This window comes from Xenopus tropicalis, chromosome 2, assembly GCF_000004195.4.
Source record: "Xenopus tropicalis strain Nigerian chromosome 2, UCB_Xtro_10.0, whole genome shotgun sequence".
NCBI classification, from domain to species: domain Eukaryota; kingdom Metazoa; phylum Chordata; class Amphibia; order Anura; family Pipidae; genus Xenopus; species Xenopus tropicalis.
The window spans coordinates 174,049,560-174,067,395 of record NC_030678.2 but is presented as its reverse complement, the minus strand read 5'-3'; the positions used below and the strand labels follow the sequence as shown (position 1 = coordinate 174,067,395).

General features: G+C 45.5%; 1 protein-coding gene across 2 annotated transcripts in view; it reads left to right on the top strand.

Moving 5' to 3' along the window:
- Positions 1–17,836, top strand: part of rab6a (RAB6A, member RAS oncogene family) — a 32,381-nt gene that overhangs the window by 1,967 nt on the left and 12,578 nt on the right. The window contains exons 2-4 of one of the 2 annotated variants that reach the window (XM_031895814.1): positions 12,629–12,687; positions 14,899–14,952; positions 17,257–17,362. In XM_031895814.1, the coding sequence (XP_031751674.1) occupies positions 12,629–12,687; positions 14,899–14,952; positions 17,257–17,362 (219 nt within the window). 2 annotated transcript variants of the gene reach the window in all.

The window sequence follows — 17,836 nt, the reverse complement described above, 5'->3', positions numbered from 1 at the left end:
ATTATATTTCTGCTCTATTCTGCACCTTTATAGCCCTGAGCGAGACCCCTGTTCTGCTACATTGTGTCTCCGTATTCAGTCACTTTCAGATATAAATATATATAATAATGATTTGCTATGAGACACCGGGCCCTATAGCAGGTAATTGGGATAATGGCCTGGGTACATACTATATAAAGAGACCTGCCTGTTTAATTGGGTGCCAGCGACGTCTCTGAACTGGATTCCTCACATACACAGAATGGGAAAGTCACCGGCGTTTATACAGGATTGCAGCTATATACAGGGTGTTATTATTTCCTTATATACAGCTCCCTGTTATGGGATATCCTTATATATAGTATTAGTGTATAGTGAACCTTATTGTTTCACCCCACCCCCTTTTTTAGGGTTCTATTTATAAAAATGGGGGGTAACCATAGACATAACCTGGAACCTTTACTCACCCTTTAACTAAAGCACTGTCCCTAGAATTTTCTTATCTCCTTAAACCCTATGGGTGAACCCCCAAGCACCATCACTAGGCCCTTATGGGTAACCCTATAAACATTACACCTGTAACTCTCAAGGAAAATCTCCCAGTCTGATACTTTTGTTAAATGCCCTAAATGTTGTCTTCTGCCTCTGAATTCCTTCGTATACACATTATTCCTTTAACCCCTTGGTTAAACCCTCAAACACTTTGGCTAAAAACTCTTATCCCTTTTCTTTACACCCTTAATTGCTTTCCTTGACACCATTTAGCTAAGCCCCTAATGCCCATCCTTTGCACCCTGTGCTAATGCCCATCCTTTGCACCCTGTGCTAATGCCCATCCTTTGCACCCTGTGCTAATGCCCATCCTTTGCACCCTGTGCTAATGCCCATCCTTTGCACCCTGTGCTGATGCCCATCCTTTGCACCCTGTGCTGATGCCCATCCTTTGCACCCTGTGCTGATGCCCATCCTTTGCACCCTGTGCTGATGCCCATCCTTTGCACCCTGTGCTGATGCCCATCCTTTGCACCCTGTGCTGATGCCCATCCTTTGCACCCTGTGCTGATGCCCATCCTTTGCACCCTGTGCTGATGCCCATCCTTTGCACCCTGTGCTGATGCCCATCCTTTGCACCCTGTGCTGATGCCCATCCTTTGCACCCTGTGCTGATGCCCATCCTTTGCACCCTGTGCTGATGCCCATCCTTTGCACCCTGTGCTGATGCCCATCCTTTGCACCCTGTGCTAAGCCCCTGATGCCCATCCTTTGCACCCTGTGCTAAGCCCCTGATGCCCATCCTTTGCACCCTGTGCTAAGCCCCTGATGCCCATCCTTTGCACCCTGTGCTAAGCCCCTGATGCCCATCCTTTGCACCCTGTGCTAAGCCCCTGATGCCCATCCTTTGCACCCTGTGCTAAGCCCCTGATGCCCATCCTTTGCCCCCTGTGCTAAGCCCCTGATGCCCATCCTTTGCCCCCTTTGGTAAATCCTTAAGAGACAGGCCCCTAAGGGCTCTAAAACTCGAGATGGCACTGAACTGATTCTTCCAATGTAAAATAATACAATGGGGGATAATATGATAATATGAATATTTTTCTACACATTAGTTTCTATACCGGCTGTTTTGTGCCCAGTTTAGTTCCATACTGAGACTTGTGTTTGTTATGGTGACAGCACTATGTATATTGCTTTATGCCTTACCCCCCCCCCACACCCATCTAAATATATCTCTCCATCACTGAAGCAGAAGTCGGCGCAGTGTTGTGTAACGAGAAATATAGGCGTCTCATATAATAGCATTTATAATCCATTTTTGCTCCCATAGTGCCCTGTTCCAGTCCCGTGTATATTACGCACACACTGGCGGCTGCTGCTACATAGTCTATACAGTCTGTACAGTCCCGCTGCTTTATTCCCCGGTGCTGCTGTGAGTGAGCGGCGGCTGTACAGACTGTGATGTAATGCCGAGTGTCAGACACAAAGGGAATGTATACAAGGTGCCATCCCTGTGTTCTTTTATCCTCCTCCTCCTCCTCCGGCTGCTGCTGAATACAGAAATCATGTTTAACAGGTGACTTGGCATTGGATTCCTCTCATCTCTCTGTGCATAAATCAGCGAGACGCGTTGGGAGCCTCAATGCAAAGGGAAAGATCAATTCTGCAGGGAGAGGCACAGTGCAAGCTGTTGGCACCATTGCGCATTTTGATAGGCCGACGATCTTCGACCTATGACTCTGCGTTTGTGCTCTCAACATGGGGCATGCTGGGAGATGTAGTTAAAGGAATACTGTCATGGGAAAACATGTTTGTTACAAAACCCATCAGTTAATAGAGCTTCTCCAGCAGAATCCTGCATTGTAATCTGTTTTTCCCATGGGGCTAGCCATATTCTTCATTTCCCAGGGTGCCACAGCCATGTGACCTGTGCTCTGATAAACTTCAGTCACACTTTACTGCTGCGCTGCAAGTTGGGGTGATATCCCCCCCCCCCTCCCCCCCAGCAGCCGATCAGCAGAACAATGGGAAGGGAGCAAGATAGCAGCTCCCAGTAGGTATCAGAATAGCACTCAATAGTAAGAAATCCAAGTCCGGCTTGGGACTCCTCCAGTTACATGGGAGTAGGAGAAACAATAGGTTAGCTGAAAGCAGTTCTAATGGGTAGCGCTGGCTGAAAGCTCAGACTCAGGCACACTTTACTGCTGCGCTGCAAGTTGGAGTGATATCCCCCCCCCTCACCCCCAGCAGCCGATCAGCAGAACAATGGGAAGGGAGCAAGATAGCAGCTCCCAGTAGGTATCAGAATAGCACTCAATAGTAAGAAATCCAAGTCCGGCTTGGGACTCCTCCAGTTACATGGGAGTAGGAGAAACAATAGGTTAGCTGAAAGCAGTTCTACTGTGTAGCGCTGGCTGAAAGCTCAGACTCAGGCACAATGCACTGAGATGGCGCCTACACACCAATATTACAGCTACAAATACATTTGTTGGTTCAAGAATAACAGTTTAAATGACCAAGAATTATTTGTCAGTGGTGTCCAAGCATTTTCCCCCTCGGGCCCATCATATACGTATCCAGGTTCTGGTTGCCACATCACTGCTGTAGTTAGCCAGGGGGACCGGTACTTGCAGGGCTGCTGTTGGGCATTTTTACTCTGACCCTGTAGAAGATCTGTCACTCACAATATGGGTGTAATGGTTTAAGACAGAAACCAATACGCTGTCACCCCAAATCACTGACTAATTATCATTCATGGCAAACATACTGTAGTGATTTTATTGCTAGGGGCCAGTTTACCTTAGCAACTGGGCACTAGTTTGAATGAATGGCTGGAAGATGAACAGCAGAATTAGTCATACAAAGTAACATTGTCGCTGTACAGAACAAAAGCTTTTTAGCTGCCGGGGTCAGTGACCTCCCAACTGCCTAACAGCATACAGGTATGGGATCCCCATTTAAAAACTAAAAACTGCAAAGAGTTGAAAGAAGGCGGCAAATAATTAAAAAACTGTAACAGATCATGAAGACCAATTGAAACGTAGCATTGGCCATTCTATAACATACTGAAAGTTAACTTAAAGGTGGACCACCCCCTTTAAGGTATGGCAATCTAAATTACAGAAAGACCTCTTATCCAGAAAACCCCAGGTCCCTAGCTGTCTGGATAACCGGTCCCACACCTGTATTTCATTGCAAGCTGTATAGGGACAAAAGAGGAAGGTGAATCATTCCAACAATAAAAAATAAAGACCAATTGGAACAAAGCTAAGAATGGGAAATTCTATAACATTAAAACTGCGGCGCAGGGGGGTTTTACTTAATACTCTGTGCCATTTACCTGGTAACAGGCAGCACAGTGATAGTGACTCCGGGGCCCCAGGTTCACTTCCAGCCAGGACAAGGTGTGTGTATGGTCTTCCTCTGTCTGTGGGAGGGGCCACAGGGTGTCCCCACATACCCCACTTTCCTTGAACACCCCAAAACCATAAAGGCAGGTTTAATGGCTAATGTGATAGGGACCTTAGATTGTAAGCTCCCCTGAGACTGATGTTGAGTCTCTGTACAGCGCTGCTGAATATGTTGGCACTGTATAGTAATAATAAATACCCTGTTGTCACGGTGTGCGGCTCGGCGTCCCTTCCTCGCTGGGTTATTGGCGGCCCCTCAGGGTTCCCAGGAATGTAAGGCTTATCTGTAAAGGCACAAGGGGTCTTTGTAAGCAGAGGAGATGGGCGCAGAGAGGCAGGCACAGTTGGCGTAACAGGATCCGTATATACAGAGGAGCAGCCAGTCGGCCTCTGAGCAGTTGATAAGAGGAAACAAGTGCTGGGGCTGAAGGGCAGCCGGGAATTCCTACACCCTCCTTAGTGCTGACTTTCCCTTTATTCTCCCAGAGAGGCCCAGCGCCCAGCCCAGGCTTTCCTCCCCAACCCCAAATACATACAGGCAGGTTAATTGGCTTCAGATAAAACTGCCCCTCGTGTGTGTGATTGTGACTGATCGAGACCTTAGATTGTAAGCTCACTGGGGCAGGGACTGATGGGAATGGGATAGGGACCTTAGATTGTAAGTTCACTGGGGCAGGGACTGATGGGAATGGGATAGGGACCTTAGATTGTAAGCTCACTGGGGCAGGGACTGATGGGAATGGGATAGGGACCTTAGATTGTAAGCTCACTGGGGCAGGGACTGATGGGAATGGGATAGGGACCTTAGATTGTAAGCTCATTGGTTCCATGTTTAGAAATAGTATATAGAAGGCATCAGTGTATAGTGAGTATATATAATATATAATATATATATATATATATATATATATATATATATATATATATATATATATATATATATATATATATATATATATATATATATGTATGTATGTATGTATGTATGTGTATATATTAGTGTATACTCGCTGTATAATGGAGGCCTTTTAAAAAAAGAATGAGAGCAGGAAATGTTTGTGTATTGAGACTGTAGAGGAGTGGGGATCTTAAGTGGATCAATAAATCTCTGTAGAACTGAGAGAGCAAACGTGTCCGGCATGGAGTCCTGCTCCATCCACTGCGGCTCTGCCGTACCCTGCCCATAAATTACCCACTGTAATAATAGTAATAATAATACGGAGCCTGTGCCGCAGCTCACTGCCCCGGGCACTCCCGCACTCTGTACTTTGCCTTTATTCCTCCCAGCACAGCCAGCATTGCATTATAAATCACACACTCGCTCTCTCTAAAATATTATTTCCTAGTGTTAAAGGGGCAGTTGTACCTGACAGTATGTATAGAGCTCCCAGGGAAGTGGCGCACAGGTGTGTTAGTGGGGCTGAATGCAGCCGAGCAGGTAATACTGGTTCCGACAGAGCGGCCGTACTGTGTATTACTGATGGGTCTGAGTCTGCCAGATGCGCTCAGTCTGTTATCTGGGGGCCCCGGCGCTACCCCCGGCACTGCCATCTTATCTGGGTACGGAGCAACCTGCTCCCCTCGTGGGCTCGATACACACAGGTTGTGCCATATTTATTAGGGGGCTGACTATTATTTGTTACTGATCAGTAAAAGTAATGGGACCCATGCATGGGAGTAGCTGATAGCATTTCAGTTCAGTTTTATTCTGTATAATGTGGTTTTATGCCCCCCAACTAAGATATAATTACCCCTTATTGGGGGCAGAACAGCCCTATTGGGTTTATTTCATGGTTAAATGATTCCCTTTTCTCTGTAATAATAAAACAGTACCTGTACTTGATCCCAACTAAGATATAATTACCCCTTATTGGGGCAGAACAGCCCTATTGGGTTTATTTAATGGTTAAATGATTCCCTTTTCTCTGTAATAATAAAACAGTACCTGTACTTGATCCCAACTAAGATATAATTACCCCTTATTGGGGCAGAACAGCCCTATTGGGTTTATTTAATGGTTAAATGATTCCCTTTTCTCTGTAATAATAAAACAGTACCTGTACTTGATCCCAACTAAGATATAATTACCCCTTATTGGGGGCAGAACAGCCCTATTGGGTTTATTTAATGGTTAAATGATTCCCTTTTCTCTGTAATAATAAAACAGTACCTGTACTTGATCCCAACTAAGATATAATTACCCCTTATTGGGGGCAGAACAGCCCTATTGGGTTTATTTAATGGTTAAATGATTCCCTTTTCTCTGTAATAATAAAACAGTACCTGTACTTGATCCCAACTAAGATATAATTACCCCTTATTGGGGGCAGAACAGCCCTATTGGGTTTATTTCATGGTTAAATGATTCCCTTTTCTCTGTAATAATAAAACAGTACCTGTACTTGATCCCAACTAAGATATAATTACCCCTTATTGGGGCAGAACAGCCCTATTGGGTTTATTTAATGGTTAAATGATTCCCTTTTCTCTGTAATAATAAAACAGTACCTGTACTTGATCCCAACTAAGATATAATTACCCCTTATTGGGGGCAGAACAGCCCTATTGGGTTTATTTAATGGTTAAATGATTTATAGCCTTTTAGACTTAAGTTATGAGGATCCAAATTATGGAAAGATCCCTTATCCGGAAAACCCCAGGCCCTGAGCATTCTGGATTAACTGTACTTTAAAAAAAACTTCAATTTTTTTGGTGTTACTGTTCCGTTAAGGAGCAGAGACAGCCGGACAGAGCTACGTTCCGTTCCCCCTAACATATAATAAAGGAGTGAGAGTGACGGATGTTGCGCTTGACGTTACATACAGGGAACAGACGCAAGAGGAGGGGTTGATATCGGCCGTATGGACAGATCTTTCCCTGGATCCCGCAGTGCCAGAGTGGATGATGGGAATAAGCGGCACTTATTGTAGTTCAGAGTCCTGCCCTTCCTGCTCCATGTGGCGCTTCAATCCAATTACAGGCAGCGGCACTATGGCACCTCCCACACAGCCCCGGCGCTGAATAGAATTTCTTAAAGGGCAAATTTATTCCACTCACTGTAACCAAAGTGGCCCCTGTGTTAGTGACGCACTGCTGCCTGATGGGGAAATATATCAACTTACAGGGGAAGCTCCCATTGTTATATAGGGACAACTCCCAGTCTCTGTGTCCTATCATACCGATATCTATCTATCCGTCTATCTATCTATCCGTCTATCTATCTATCTCTCTATCTGTCTCTATCTGTCTGTCTATATATCTATTTCTCTGTCTCTCGCTATCTATATATCTGTATATCTCTCTATCTATATATATCTATCTACAGTATCTATCTACAGTATCTATCTATCTCGCTATCTATCTGTCTCTCTCTATCTGTCTGTCTCTCTCTCTCTCTGTCTGTCTATCTATATGTCCATCTCTCTGTCTATCTCTATCTATATAGCTGTCTGTCTATCTAGCATGGAGTAGCCAAACAAAAACACAGTATCCGTGGCTCAGTTGGAGTAGCAGATTTTAATAAACAAACAAAAGAAATTCCAACATTTCTATCAAACTAATGTTTGTTGGTTTCCCCCTGAGGAAGATCACGATTATGTGAATTTCTACTGTTTGTTTTTGTTTTCTACTCTCCCACCCCCTGTGTTCTGAAGTCACTTCTAAGCTGGGTTTTAGATATTGGACCCACCCCTGACTCTACATAGAAATGCCTATATACAGGTTTTGCACTGGCCCAGTGTACCCTGCAAGAGTCCGACTGTGCCACATGGCTGTTACCAAAGGAACAAGGCTGGAGATGCAATTGGCCCACACGGGGCTGGGTTTATAGTTGTATCACTGTGTCTGTCCCTTTCCCTTCCCTGCACTGCTGGTTCTGACTCCTGATACAACTCCCCAATACCCATTCATTCCTCATTCTCACTGGGTTTATAGTTATGTGTAACTGTCACTGTGTCTGTCCCTTTCCCTTCCCTGCACTGCTGGTTCTGACTCCTGATACAACTCCCCAATACCCATTCATTCCTCATTCTCACTGGGTTTATAGTTATGTGTAACTGTCACTGTGTCTGTCCCTTTCCCTTCCCTGCACTGCTGGTTCTGACTCCTGATACAACTCCCCAATACCCATTCATTCCTCATTCTCACTGGGTTTATAGTTATGTGTAACTGTCACTGTGTCTGTCCCTTTCCCTTCCCTGCACTGCCGGTTCTGACTCCTGATACAACTCCCCAATATCCATTCATTCCTCATTCTCACTGGGTTTATAGTTATGTGTAACTGTCACTGTGTCTGTCCCTTTCCCTTCCCCTTCCCTGCACTGCTGGTTCTGACTCCTGATACAACTCCCCAATATCCATTCATTCCTCATTCTCACTGGGTTTATAGTTATGTGTAACTGTCACTGTGTCTGTCCCTTCCCTGCACTGCTGGTTCTGACTCCTGATACAACTCCCCAATACCCATTCATTCCTCATTCTCACTGGGTTTATAGTTATGTGTAACTGTCACTGTGTCTGTCCCTTTCCCTTCCCTGCACTGCTGGTTCTGACTCCTGATACAACTCCCCAATATCCATTCATTCCTCATTCTCACTGGGTTTATAGTTATGTGTAACTGTCACTGTGTCTTTCCCTTCCCTGCACTGCTGGTTCTGACTCCTGATACAACTCCCCAATATCCATTCATTCCTCATTCTCACTGGGTTTATAGTTATGTGTAACTGTCACTGTGTCTGTCCCTTCCCTGCACTGCTGGTTCTGACTCCTGATACAACTCCCCAATACCCATTCATTCCTCATTCTCACTGGGTTTATAGTTATGTGTAACTGTCACTGTGTCTGTCCCTTTCCCTTCCCTGCACTGCTGGTTCTGACTCCTGATACAACTCCCCAATACCCATTCATTCCTCATTCTCACTGGGTTTATAGTTATGTGTAACTGTCACTGTGTCTGTCCCTTTCCCTTCTCTGCACTGCTGGTTCTGACTCCTGATACAACTCCCCAATACCCATTCATCCCTCATTCTCACTGGGTTTATAGTTATGTGTAACTGTCACTGTGTCTGTCCCTTTCCCTTCCCTGCACTGCTGGTTCTGACTCCTGATACAACTCCCCAATACCCATTCATCCCTCATTCTCACTGGGTTTATAGTTATGTGTAACTGTCACTGTGTCTGTCCCTTTCCCTTCCCTGCTCTGCTGGTTCTGACTCCTGATACAACTCCCCAATATCCATTCATTCCTCATTCTCACTGGGTTTATAGTTATGTGTAAAATATAAGGATTTTAGTAGTCCCCTCTATACAGTTCCATGGCCTGTATAAAATCACTGCCTTCAGCCTTGTGCCTTGTTATGATCATGGAACTCTTCTATGACTTATAATATCCTTATATTTTACAACAGGGGGTACTTTATTCACCATATAATAAATGTGGCAGTTTGTCGGAGAGGGCTGGGAGGGGTGGGGCGGCAGGTAAATAATGATATTTTTGTACAGCGCTTATGGAGCAGAGTTACTGCCCGACGCTGGCTCAGAGCCGTTTAGGGGTTAATACACTGAAGCTAAGTAGGTTGATATATGTTTGAGTAGGGGGTTATTGGCCATTAGAGAGTGGGCCGGCTCACATTAGCCGGCGGCTAGGCCATTTCCCAGGCCCAGAGCTTGGCTACATCGATCATGTAATGGACACACAGTTCCCGAGTCCATCAGCCGCCTCATCCCTACGGAGTTTGCCAGAAATCCTCATTTAGGCGTAAGCGGATAGGGCCTTGCTCGCTGAATTATTCATGGCGGCAGCGGGAGAGCTTCTGCCTTCGCTTGGCTGGCCTTCATCTAGGCCTGACTGTATGCATTATTCATGGGCTCTGGGGGGGGCTGTGAGTGCAAGTGGGGGGCCAGACTGGGCCCCAGTGTGAGAGTGGAACCCCGCAGCGCAGGAGAGAGACGTATTCACAGTCTGTACAAAACCAGTGAAACCCAGTACTGTCTCATCTTATATAAAGCAGGGGGGCCCTAGGGCCACATTACCCATCTACTCCATCCATTACATGCATAACTTTCCCTTTCTTTTCTATCTAAGGAATTGTAGGGAAGGCTTGGCCAGGCTGAGAAGCCCCTGGATCCATTAATACCGGTGCTTTTGGCCCAAAAAGGACTGTAGTGCTGTAACATAGAGCATGATGGGAGAGCGTATGGGTCATACCTTTCCTTCCCTGCTGCACCCCTATTGCTCTTCTGCCTCCTCTTTCTGATTTGGGGTACTAACAGTGTACGGCCCGGAGGGTCCTGGCCTGTTACTTCAGGTGACAGGGTGTGCAAATAAGGGTGACACGCGGCTACTTCCATATAAGCTGACATGTCTGTATTTCTTAATAAAGAGATGGGCTTCACTAGCTGTATACACAAGAGACTAGGCTGCTAAGGGTTAAATACCTGAACCCACTCTATGTGAGTAACGTGCCCCAAGGTACTGAGAGGCACCACTGACAAAAATGGCGCCACTGATTTCTGCAGCCTTTGCAGCAGTGTCCCATTCCAAAGACGTTAGCAGAGAGTTTCCCCACTTGTTGGTGCCCCATGCCCTGCTCCACCTGGTGGCAGAACGCAGTATTAGTGTTTATAGAACAGAAAGTGGAAAACCAGTTGCATTGAGATATATAGATGACTAAAAGCTATTTTCTAAGGAGAACTTTGCCTTTATAGTAGCCTTTGTATAGTTTCTTTGCATTCTAGGGCTGAGGGATATATCCCTGTTCCATGTATGTGATATAATCATTCCTATTGTGCCTCCATTCTCCTCCTTTCCTGCTGAACCCAATCCAGTCTGCTCACTCCTGGAAATCCAGGGGTTTTTCAATGGGAAAATAAGTGGCCCTTGAGATTTACCCATCTCTCCCTGCTGGGTGCCCCTATCCAGTAACGAATCCTTAGGGTGCAGCTCTGAGTGTTCATTTTACGACGCTCCCTTGTCCCTCCCACACTTGCGCTACGTTTGTGCCGGTCCCCAGAGTCGGTAGAACTACTCCTTACGGTTAATCTTGCCCGTGGCTGCCGCTTCCTGCTATACATCTGATTATTAAGGTGCTGGTGTTATAAACCTTCCTAGGGGGATATTTTGGCTGCTTATAGGGGACGTATGGAAGTACTATATAAATTCTATTGCACCACGGAATGTTCCATATAGCTTAGCCTGCGGGGCTCTTGTATTTATAGCTTGTATTTGGCAATGGCAACAGGTGACTGTACTGCAATTTAGTTTTTATGTGTAATAAAATTTTTATAACAATGCAGTGGATTTAAAGGGACACTGTCATGTTTATGGGGCACTTTTTATTTCTAAATGACATTGTTACACAGCAAATAATTCCCTCTGCCATTTAACCTTTTATTCTTGTACCAACAAATGTATTTGTAGCTGTAATATTGGTGTGTAGGCGCCATCTCAGTGCCTTGTGCCTGAGTCTGAGCTTTCAGCCAGCGCTACACATTAGAACTGCTTTCAGCTAACCTATTGTTTCTCCTACTCCTATGTAACTGGAGGAGTCCCAAGCCGGACTTGGATTTCTTACTATTGAGTGCTATTCTGATACCTACTGGGAGCTGCTATCTTGCTCCCTTCCCATTGTTCTGCTGATCGGCTGCTGGGGGTGAGGGGGGGGGATATCACTCCAACTTGCAGCGCAGCAGTAAAGTGTGCCTGAGTCTGAGCTTTCAGCCAGCGCTACACATTAGAACTGCTTTCAGCTAACCTATTGTTTCTCCTACTCCTATGTAACTGGAGGAGTCCCAAGCCGGACTTGGATTTCTTACTATTGAGTGCTATTCTGATACCTACTGGGAGCTGCTATCTTGCTCCCTTCCCATTGTTCTGCTGATCGGCTGCTGGGGGTGAGGGGGGATATCACTCCAACTTGCAGCGCAGCAGTAAAGTGAGACTGAAGTTCATCAGAGCACAGTGGGACACGGGCGAGTGACCATAGCGCAGCCATTTCCCCTCGCGAGTAGCCGGCTCCTGCCAGGCACATTGTGCAATGTCAATACAGACACGTGGCTGAGTAAATTTGCTCTCCTCCGGTTTGTGTGTATTTTAGTCCCCCCTCCCCCTACATTCCCTGCTTTGTGCCAAGTGTCCTTACTACTGGGGGGGGCATTGTAGCAATGTTTCCGTTTACACAGTGTATATTGTATCATTCATTCAGGTGAGGTGGGGTTTGTTAATAGTTAGTAACCAACTCCCTACCCACTTGTTTGCCCCATCCATAAATTTAAGAATGGCTAAATCTTAGCAACTTTTCAATTGGTCTTCATTTTTTTTTTAATAGTTTTTGAATTATTTGCCTCTTTCCAGTTTTCAAATGGGGGTCACTGACCCCGGCAGCCAAACCCTATTGCTCTGTGAGGCTCCAGTTTTATTGTTACTGTTAATCTTTTCTATTCTGCCCATCTCCTATTCATATTCCAGTCCCGAACGCAAATCATAGCCAGGTTGCTAGGGTAATTTGGGTCCTAGCAACCAGATAGCTGCTGAAATACCAAACTGGAGAGCTTCTAAAAAGCTAAATAATTTAAAAACCCACTCACATTAAAAAATGAAGGCCAATTGCAAATTGTCTCAGAATAGAAGTCTCTACATCGAACTAGAAGTTAAAGGCCAACAACGCCTTTAATTGCTTAGAAGTATGTGCCTGTGTGTTCTATAGAGCCTAATTATCTCTCTCTCTCTCTCTCTCTCTCTCTCTCTCTAGTTGGGAAGACTTCTTTAATAACCAGGTTCATGTATGACAGCTTTGACAACACATACCAGGTAAGCGTGTAGTCTAATGTCATGTAGTACAGGGGAATCCCTATGTGCCATAGTTTTATGGTCTCTCTCTGTACAGGCTATGAGCAAACTTAGGGGGCTGTTCCTGCTGAATTGTGCTTAGTACAGGGGAATCCCTATGTGCCATAGTTTTATGGTCTCTCTCTGTACAGGCTATGGGCAAACTTAGGGGGCTGTTCCTGCTGAATTGTGCTTAGTACAGGGGAATCCCTATGTGCCATAGTTTTATGGTCTCTCTCTGTACAGGCTATGGGCAAACTTAGGGGGCTGTTCCTGCTGAATTGTGCTTAGTACAGGGGAATCCCTATGTGCCATAGTTTTATGGTATCTCTCTGTACAGGCTATGGGCTAACTTAGGGGGCTGTTCCTGCTGAATTGTGCTTAGTACAGGGGAATCCCTATGTGCCATAGTTTTATGGTATCTCTCTGTACAGGCTATGGGCTAACTTAGGGGGCTGTTCCTGCTGAATTGTGCTTAGTACAGGGGAATCCCTATGTGCCATAGTTTTATGGTCTCTCTCTGTACAGGCTATGGGCAAACTTAGGGGGCTGTTCCTGCTGAATTGTGCTTAGTACAGGGGAATCCCTATGTGCCATAGTTTTATGGTATCTCTCTGTACAGGCTATGAGCAAACTTAGGGGGCTGTTCCTGCTTAATTGTACTTAGTACAGGGGAATCCCTATGTGCCATATTTTTATGGTATCTCTCTGTACAGGCTATGAGCAAACTTAGGGGGCTGTTCCTGCTGAATTGTGCTTAGTACAGGGGAATCCCTATGTGCCATAGTTTTATGGTATCTCTCTGTACAGGCTATGAGCAAACTTAGGGGGCTGTTCCTGCTGAATTGTACTTAGTACAGGGGAATCCCTATGTGCCATATTTTTATGGTATCTCTCTGTACAGGCTATGAGCAAACTTAGGGGGCTGTTCCTGCTGAATTGTGCTTAGTACAGGGGAATCCCTATGTGCCATAGTTTTATGGTATCTCTCTGTACAGGCTATGAGCAAACTTAGGGGGCTGTTCCTGCTGAATTGTGCTTAGTACAGGGGAATCCCTATGTGCCATAGTTTTATGGTATCTCTCTGTACAGGCTATGAGCAAACTTAGGGGGCTGTTCCTGCTGAATTGTGCTTAGTACAGGGGAATCCCTATGTGCCATATTGTTATGGTATCTCTCTGTACAGGCTATGAGCAAACTGATGGGGCTGTTCCTGCTGAATTGTGCTTAGTACAGGGGAATCCCTATGTGCCATAGTTTTATGGTATCTCTCTGTACAGGCTATGAGCAAACTGATGGGGCTGTTCCTGCTGAATTGTACTTAGTACAGGGGAATCCCTATGTGCCATATTTTTATGGTATCTCTCTGTACAGGCTATGAGCAAACTTAGGGGGCTGTTCCTGCTGAATTGTGCTTAGTACAGGGGAATCCCTATGTGCCATAGTTTTATGGTATCTCTCTGTACAGGCTATGAGCAAACTTAGGGGGCTGTTCCTGCTGAATTGTGCTTAGTACAGGGGAATCCCTATGTGCCATAGTTTTATGGTATCTCTCTGTACAGGCTATGAGCAAACTTAGGGGGCTGTTCCTGCTGAATTGTGCTTAGTACAGGGGAATCCCTATGTGCCATAGTTTTATGGTATCTCTCTGTACAGGCTATGAGCAAACTTAGGGGGCTGTTCCTGCTGAATTGTGCTTAGTACAGGGGAATCCCTATGTGCCATAGTTTTATGGTATCTCTCTGTACAGGCTATGAGCAAACTTAGGGGGCTGTTCCTGCTGAATTGTGCTTAGTACAGGGGAATCCCTATGTGCCATAGTTTTATGGTATCTCTCTGTACAAGCTATGAGCAAACTTAGGGGGCTGTTCCTGCTGAATTGTGCTTAGTACAGGGGAATCCCTATGTGCCATAGTTTTATGGTATCTCTCTGTACAGGCTATGAGCAAACTTAGGGGGCTGTTCCTGCTGAATTGTGCTTAGTACAGGGGAATCCCTATGTGCCATAGTTTTATGGTATCTCTCTGTACAGGCTATGAGCAAACTTAGGGGGCTGTTCCTGCTGAATTGTGCTTAGTACAGGGGAATCCCTATGTGCCATAGTTTTATATAGTTAAGTTGAAAGCCTATTAAAATGTTTTTAACCTCCTAAAATACACACAGTTGACATGTTTTTCTCTTCTTTGGTTTTAGGCAACAATTGGAATTGACTTCTTATCCAAAACAATGTACCTAGAGGATCGAACAGTGAGTACTGTATGGGCCAGTTTGGCTTTGTGCCTCTCCCGATGGAACCTGCAGCGTCGATGCTCGGTGTCTGGGCTTTTATCAGATTAGATTTGCCCCCATAGCAGAGGGCAGTAAGTCTGTAGGGCAATACAGTCATGCTGGAAGTGCTTTACAGGAAAGGAAGTTGCCTTGTTGCCCCAGAGATGCTCGGTCGGTCCGGAAACATTGAAAGGAGAATTAAAGGGGTAGTTCACCTTTAAATTAAGGTTTAGTATAATGTATTCAGTTTGCAATTGGTCTTCATTTTTTATTTGCAGATTTTTAAATTATTTAGCTTTTTGTTCAGCAGCTCTCCAGCTTGGGTTTTCAGCAGCTATCTGGTTGCTAGGGTCCAGTTTAACCTAGCAACCAGCCAGTGGTTTATAGGAGAGACAGAAATATGAAAGAAGAAGGGCCTATATAGAAAGATAATTAATAAAAAGTAACAATAACAATAAAACTGGAGCCTCACAGAGCAATAGGGTTTGGCTGCCGGGGTCAGTGACCCCCATTTGAAAGCTGGAAAAGGAAGGCAAATAATTGAAAAACTATATAAAAAAAAATGAAGACCGATTGAAAAGTGACTAAGAATTGGCCATTCTATAACTTAAAGATGACCTAAAGGTGAACCTCCCCTTTAATAGCAGCTGTGGGTGCTGACGTTCTCCTGTAGTTACGGGAAGGTGTCGGCATTACTGCCCCTCCTATAACCAAACCCTTCCTACCCTTCAGCCCCCTGGTTACTGGTTGGGTGGAGCTGCCGTCCATCCTTTCATGGGTGACATTGTTGGCAGTGAATAGGGATAATTGAATGAGCCTTCCTGCTTGCCGTACACACTGCCCACCATTACTCCTCATTTGGTAGATGCCACGTATGGGCACAGGGCATTATGGGTTGCACATCTGCCTGCCATCAATTTTACAATCAAAACAACCAACACCCCACCCCTCTCTGTGCCCTACTGGCTCCTCCTACATTCCTAAAGTGCCCTACTGGCTCCTCCTACATTCCTAAAGTGCCCTACTGGCTCCTCCTACATTCCTAAAGTGCCCTACTGGCTCCTCCTACATTCCTAAAGTGCCCTACTGGCTCCTCCTACATTTCTAAAGTGTTACTATCCTATAACGATGGTGCCCCAGCCGTCTCCAGAATAGAGAGGGGAATAAAGGGCCTCATTTATTTCATATCATTCAACTTCACTCAGTTTACTGCTGCGCTGCAAGTTGGAGTGATACCCCCCCTCACCCCCAGCAGCCGATCAGCAGAACCATGGGAAGGGAGCAAGATAGCAGCTCCCAGTAGGTATCAGAATAGCACTCAATAGTAAGAAATCCAAGTCCGGCTTGGGACTCCTCCAGTTACATGGGAGTAGGAGAAACAATAGGTTAGCTGAAAGCAGTTCTAATGTGTAGCGCTGGCTGAAAGCTCAGACTCAGGCACACTTTACTGCTGCGCTGCAAGTTGGAGTGAATCTTACTGTGTAGGGGCAACTTTACTAGTAAGCTCCTGCGTTTGCCCCAGTGAGTGTAGTTGCTACAGCGGCAGCTGAGATTCAGAGAGATATAAATGCCAGGGAGCCCCCACATTTGCTGCAGATCTGCCAAACAGCACTCGGCTAATTCCTCTTTCATCTGCCCACATCCTGCAAATGCCAAAGAGGGGGGGTGATTATTTTTTTGCTGCATTCTCCCCCTCATGTTATCCCAGATACAATGTGCTGCGTCAGGTTAACCCTCCTACATTTACACTGCAAATAGATTTCAAATGGGGGGCCGCTGACCATCTATTGCTCTGTAAGGCTCCACATTTATTGTTGCTACTTTTTATTACTAATATTCCTATTCAGACTTTCATCTCTTTGTATTCCAGTCTTTCATTCAAATCAGTGCATGGTTACTAGGGTAATTTAGGCCCTGGCCTAAATAACCACAAATAATAACAAATGAAGAGCAATTGTGTCAGAATATCACTCTCTCCATCGCACCAAAAGTTAATTTAAAGGTGGACAACCCCTAGACCCCAAGAATTGTGTTTTCTTTTATTAGGCAAAAACATATATTTTGGGTTGACTTGTCCTTTGAACACTAGGGGCACAGAGAGAGCAATGGGCAGAACGCTGTCTCACTGGAGATACAAGTAACCCTTGGGCAAACAACAATAAAGCAGTATAAATCTGCTGATATCTGATCACGAAAACTGCAATAGCCCAGGGAATGAGCCCCTGTTCCCCGTCGCTGACTGTCTCGCATTGCTTCTCCATCTGACCGTCTCCCATTTCACAGATCAGACTGCAGCTCTGGGATACCGCGGGGCAGGAACGCTTCCGCAGCCTGATCCCCAGTTACATCCGCGATTCCGCAGCCGCCGTAGTAGTTTACGATATAACAAGTAGGTATCTCCGGACTCGCTCTGTTGACCTTCTTTTTTTTCTTTCCCACCCCTTCCCCCTCTTCTGCTGTGCCGACGAATCGCCCCCCCTCCTTGTTAGGTCCGGTTGCAATTGTGGGACACAGCAGGTCAGGAGCGGTTCAGGAGTTTGATCCCTAGCTACATTCGCGACTCCACTGTGGCAGTTGTTGTTTTTGATATCACAAGTGAGTTTTGGGGGCTTTTTATGACTTTCCTGTACTATCGTTGGGTGGCCAACAACACAGTGCCGATCTCTTTATAACGGACTATTACTTGCGCCCAATGGGATGCGAGCGGTGTACGTTGAAGGGGAATTTCAACTGTAATCATAGTATTTGTAATAAATGGTTCTGTTCACAGAAATTACCCCACTCTGGGGGTTCTATCACGCCCAGCAATAACTGAAACAGTAGTGGAAAAATAAAAATCAGAATATCGTTTATTAGGACAAAA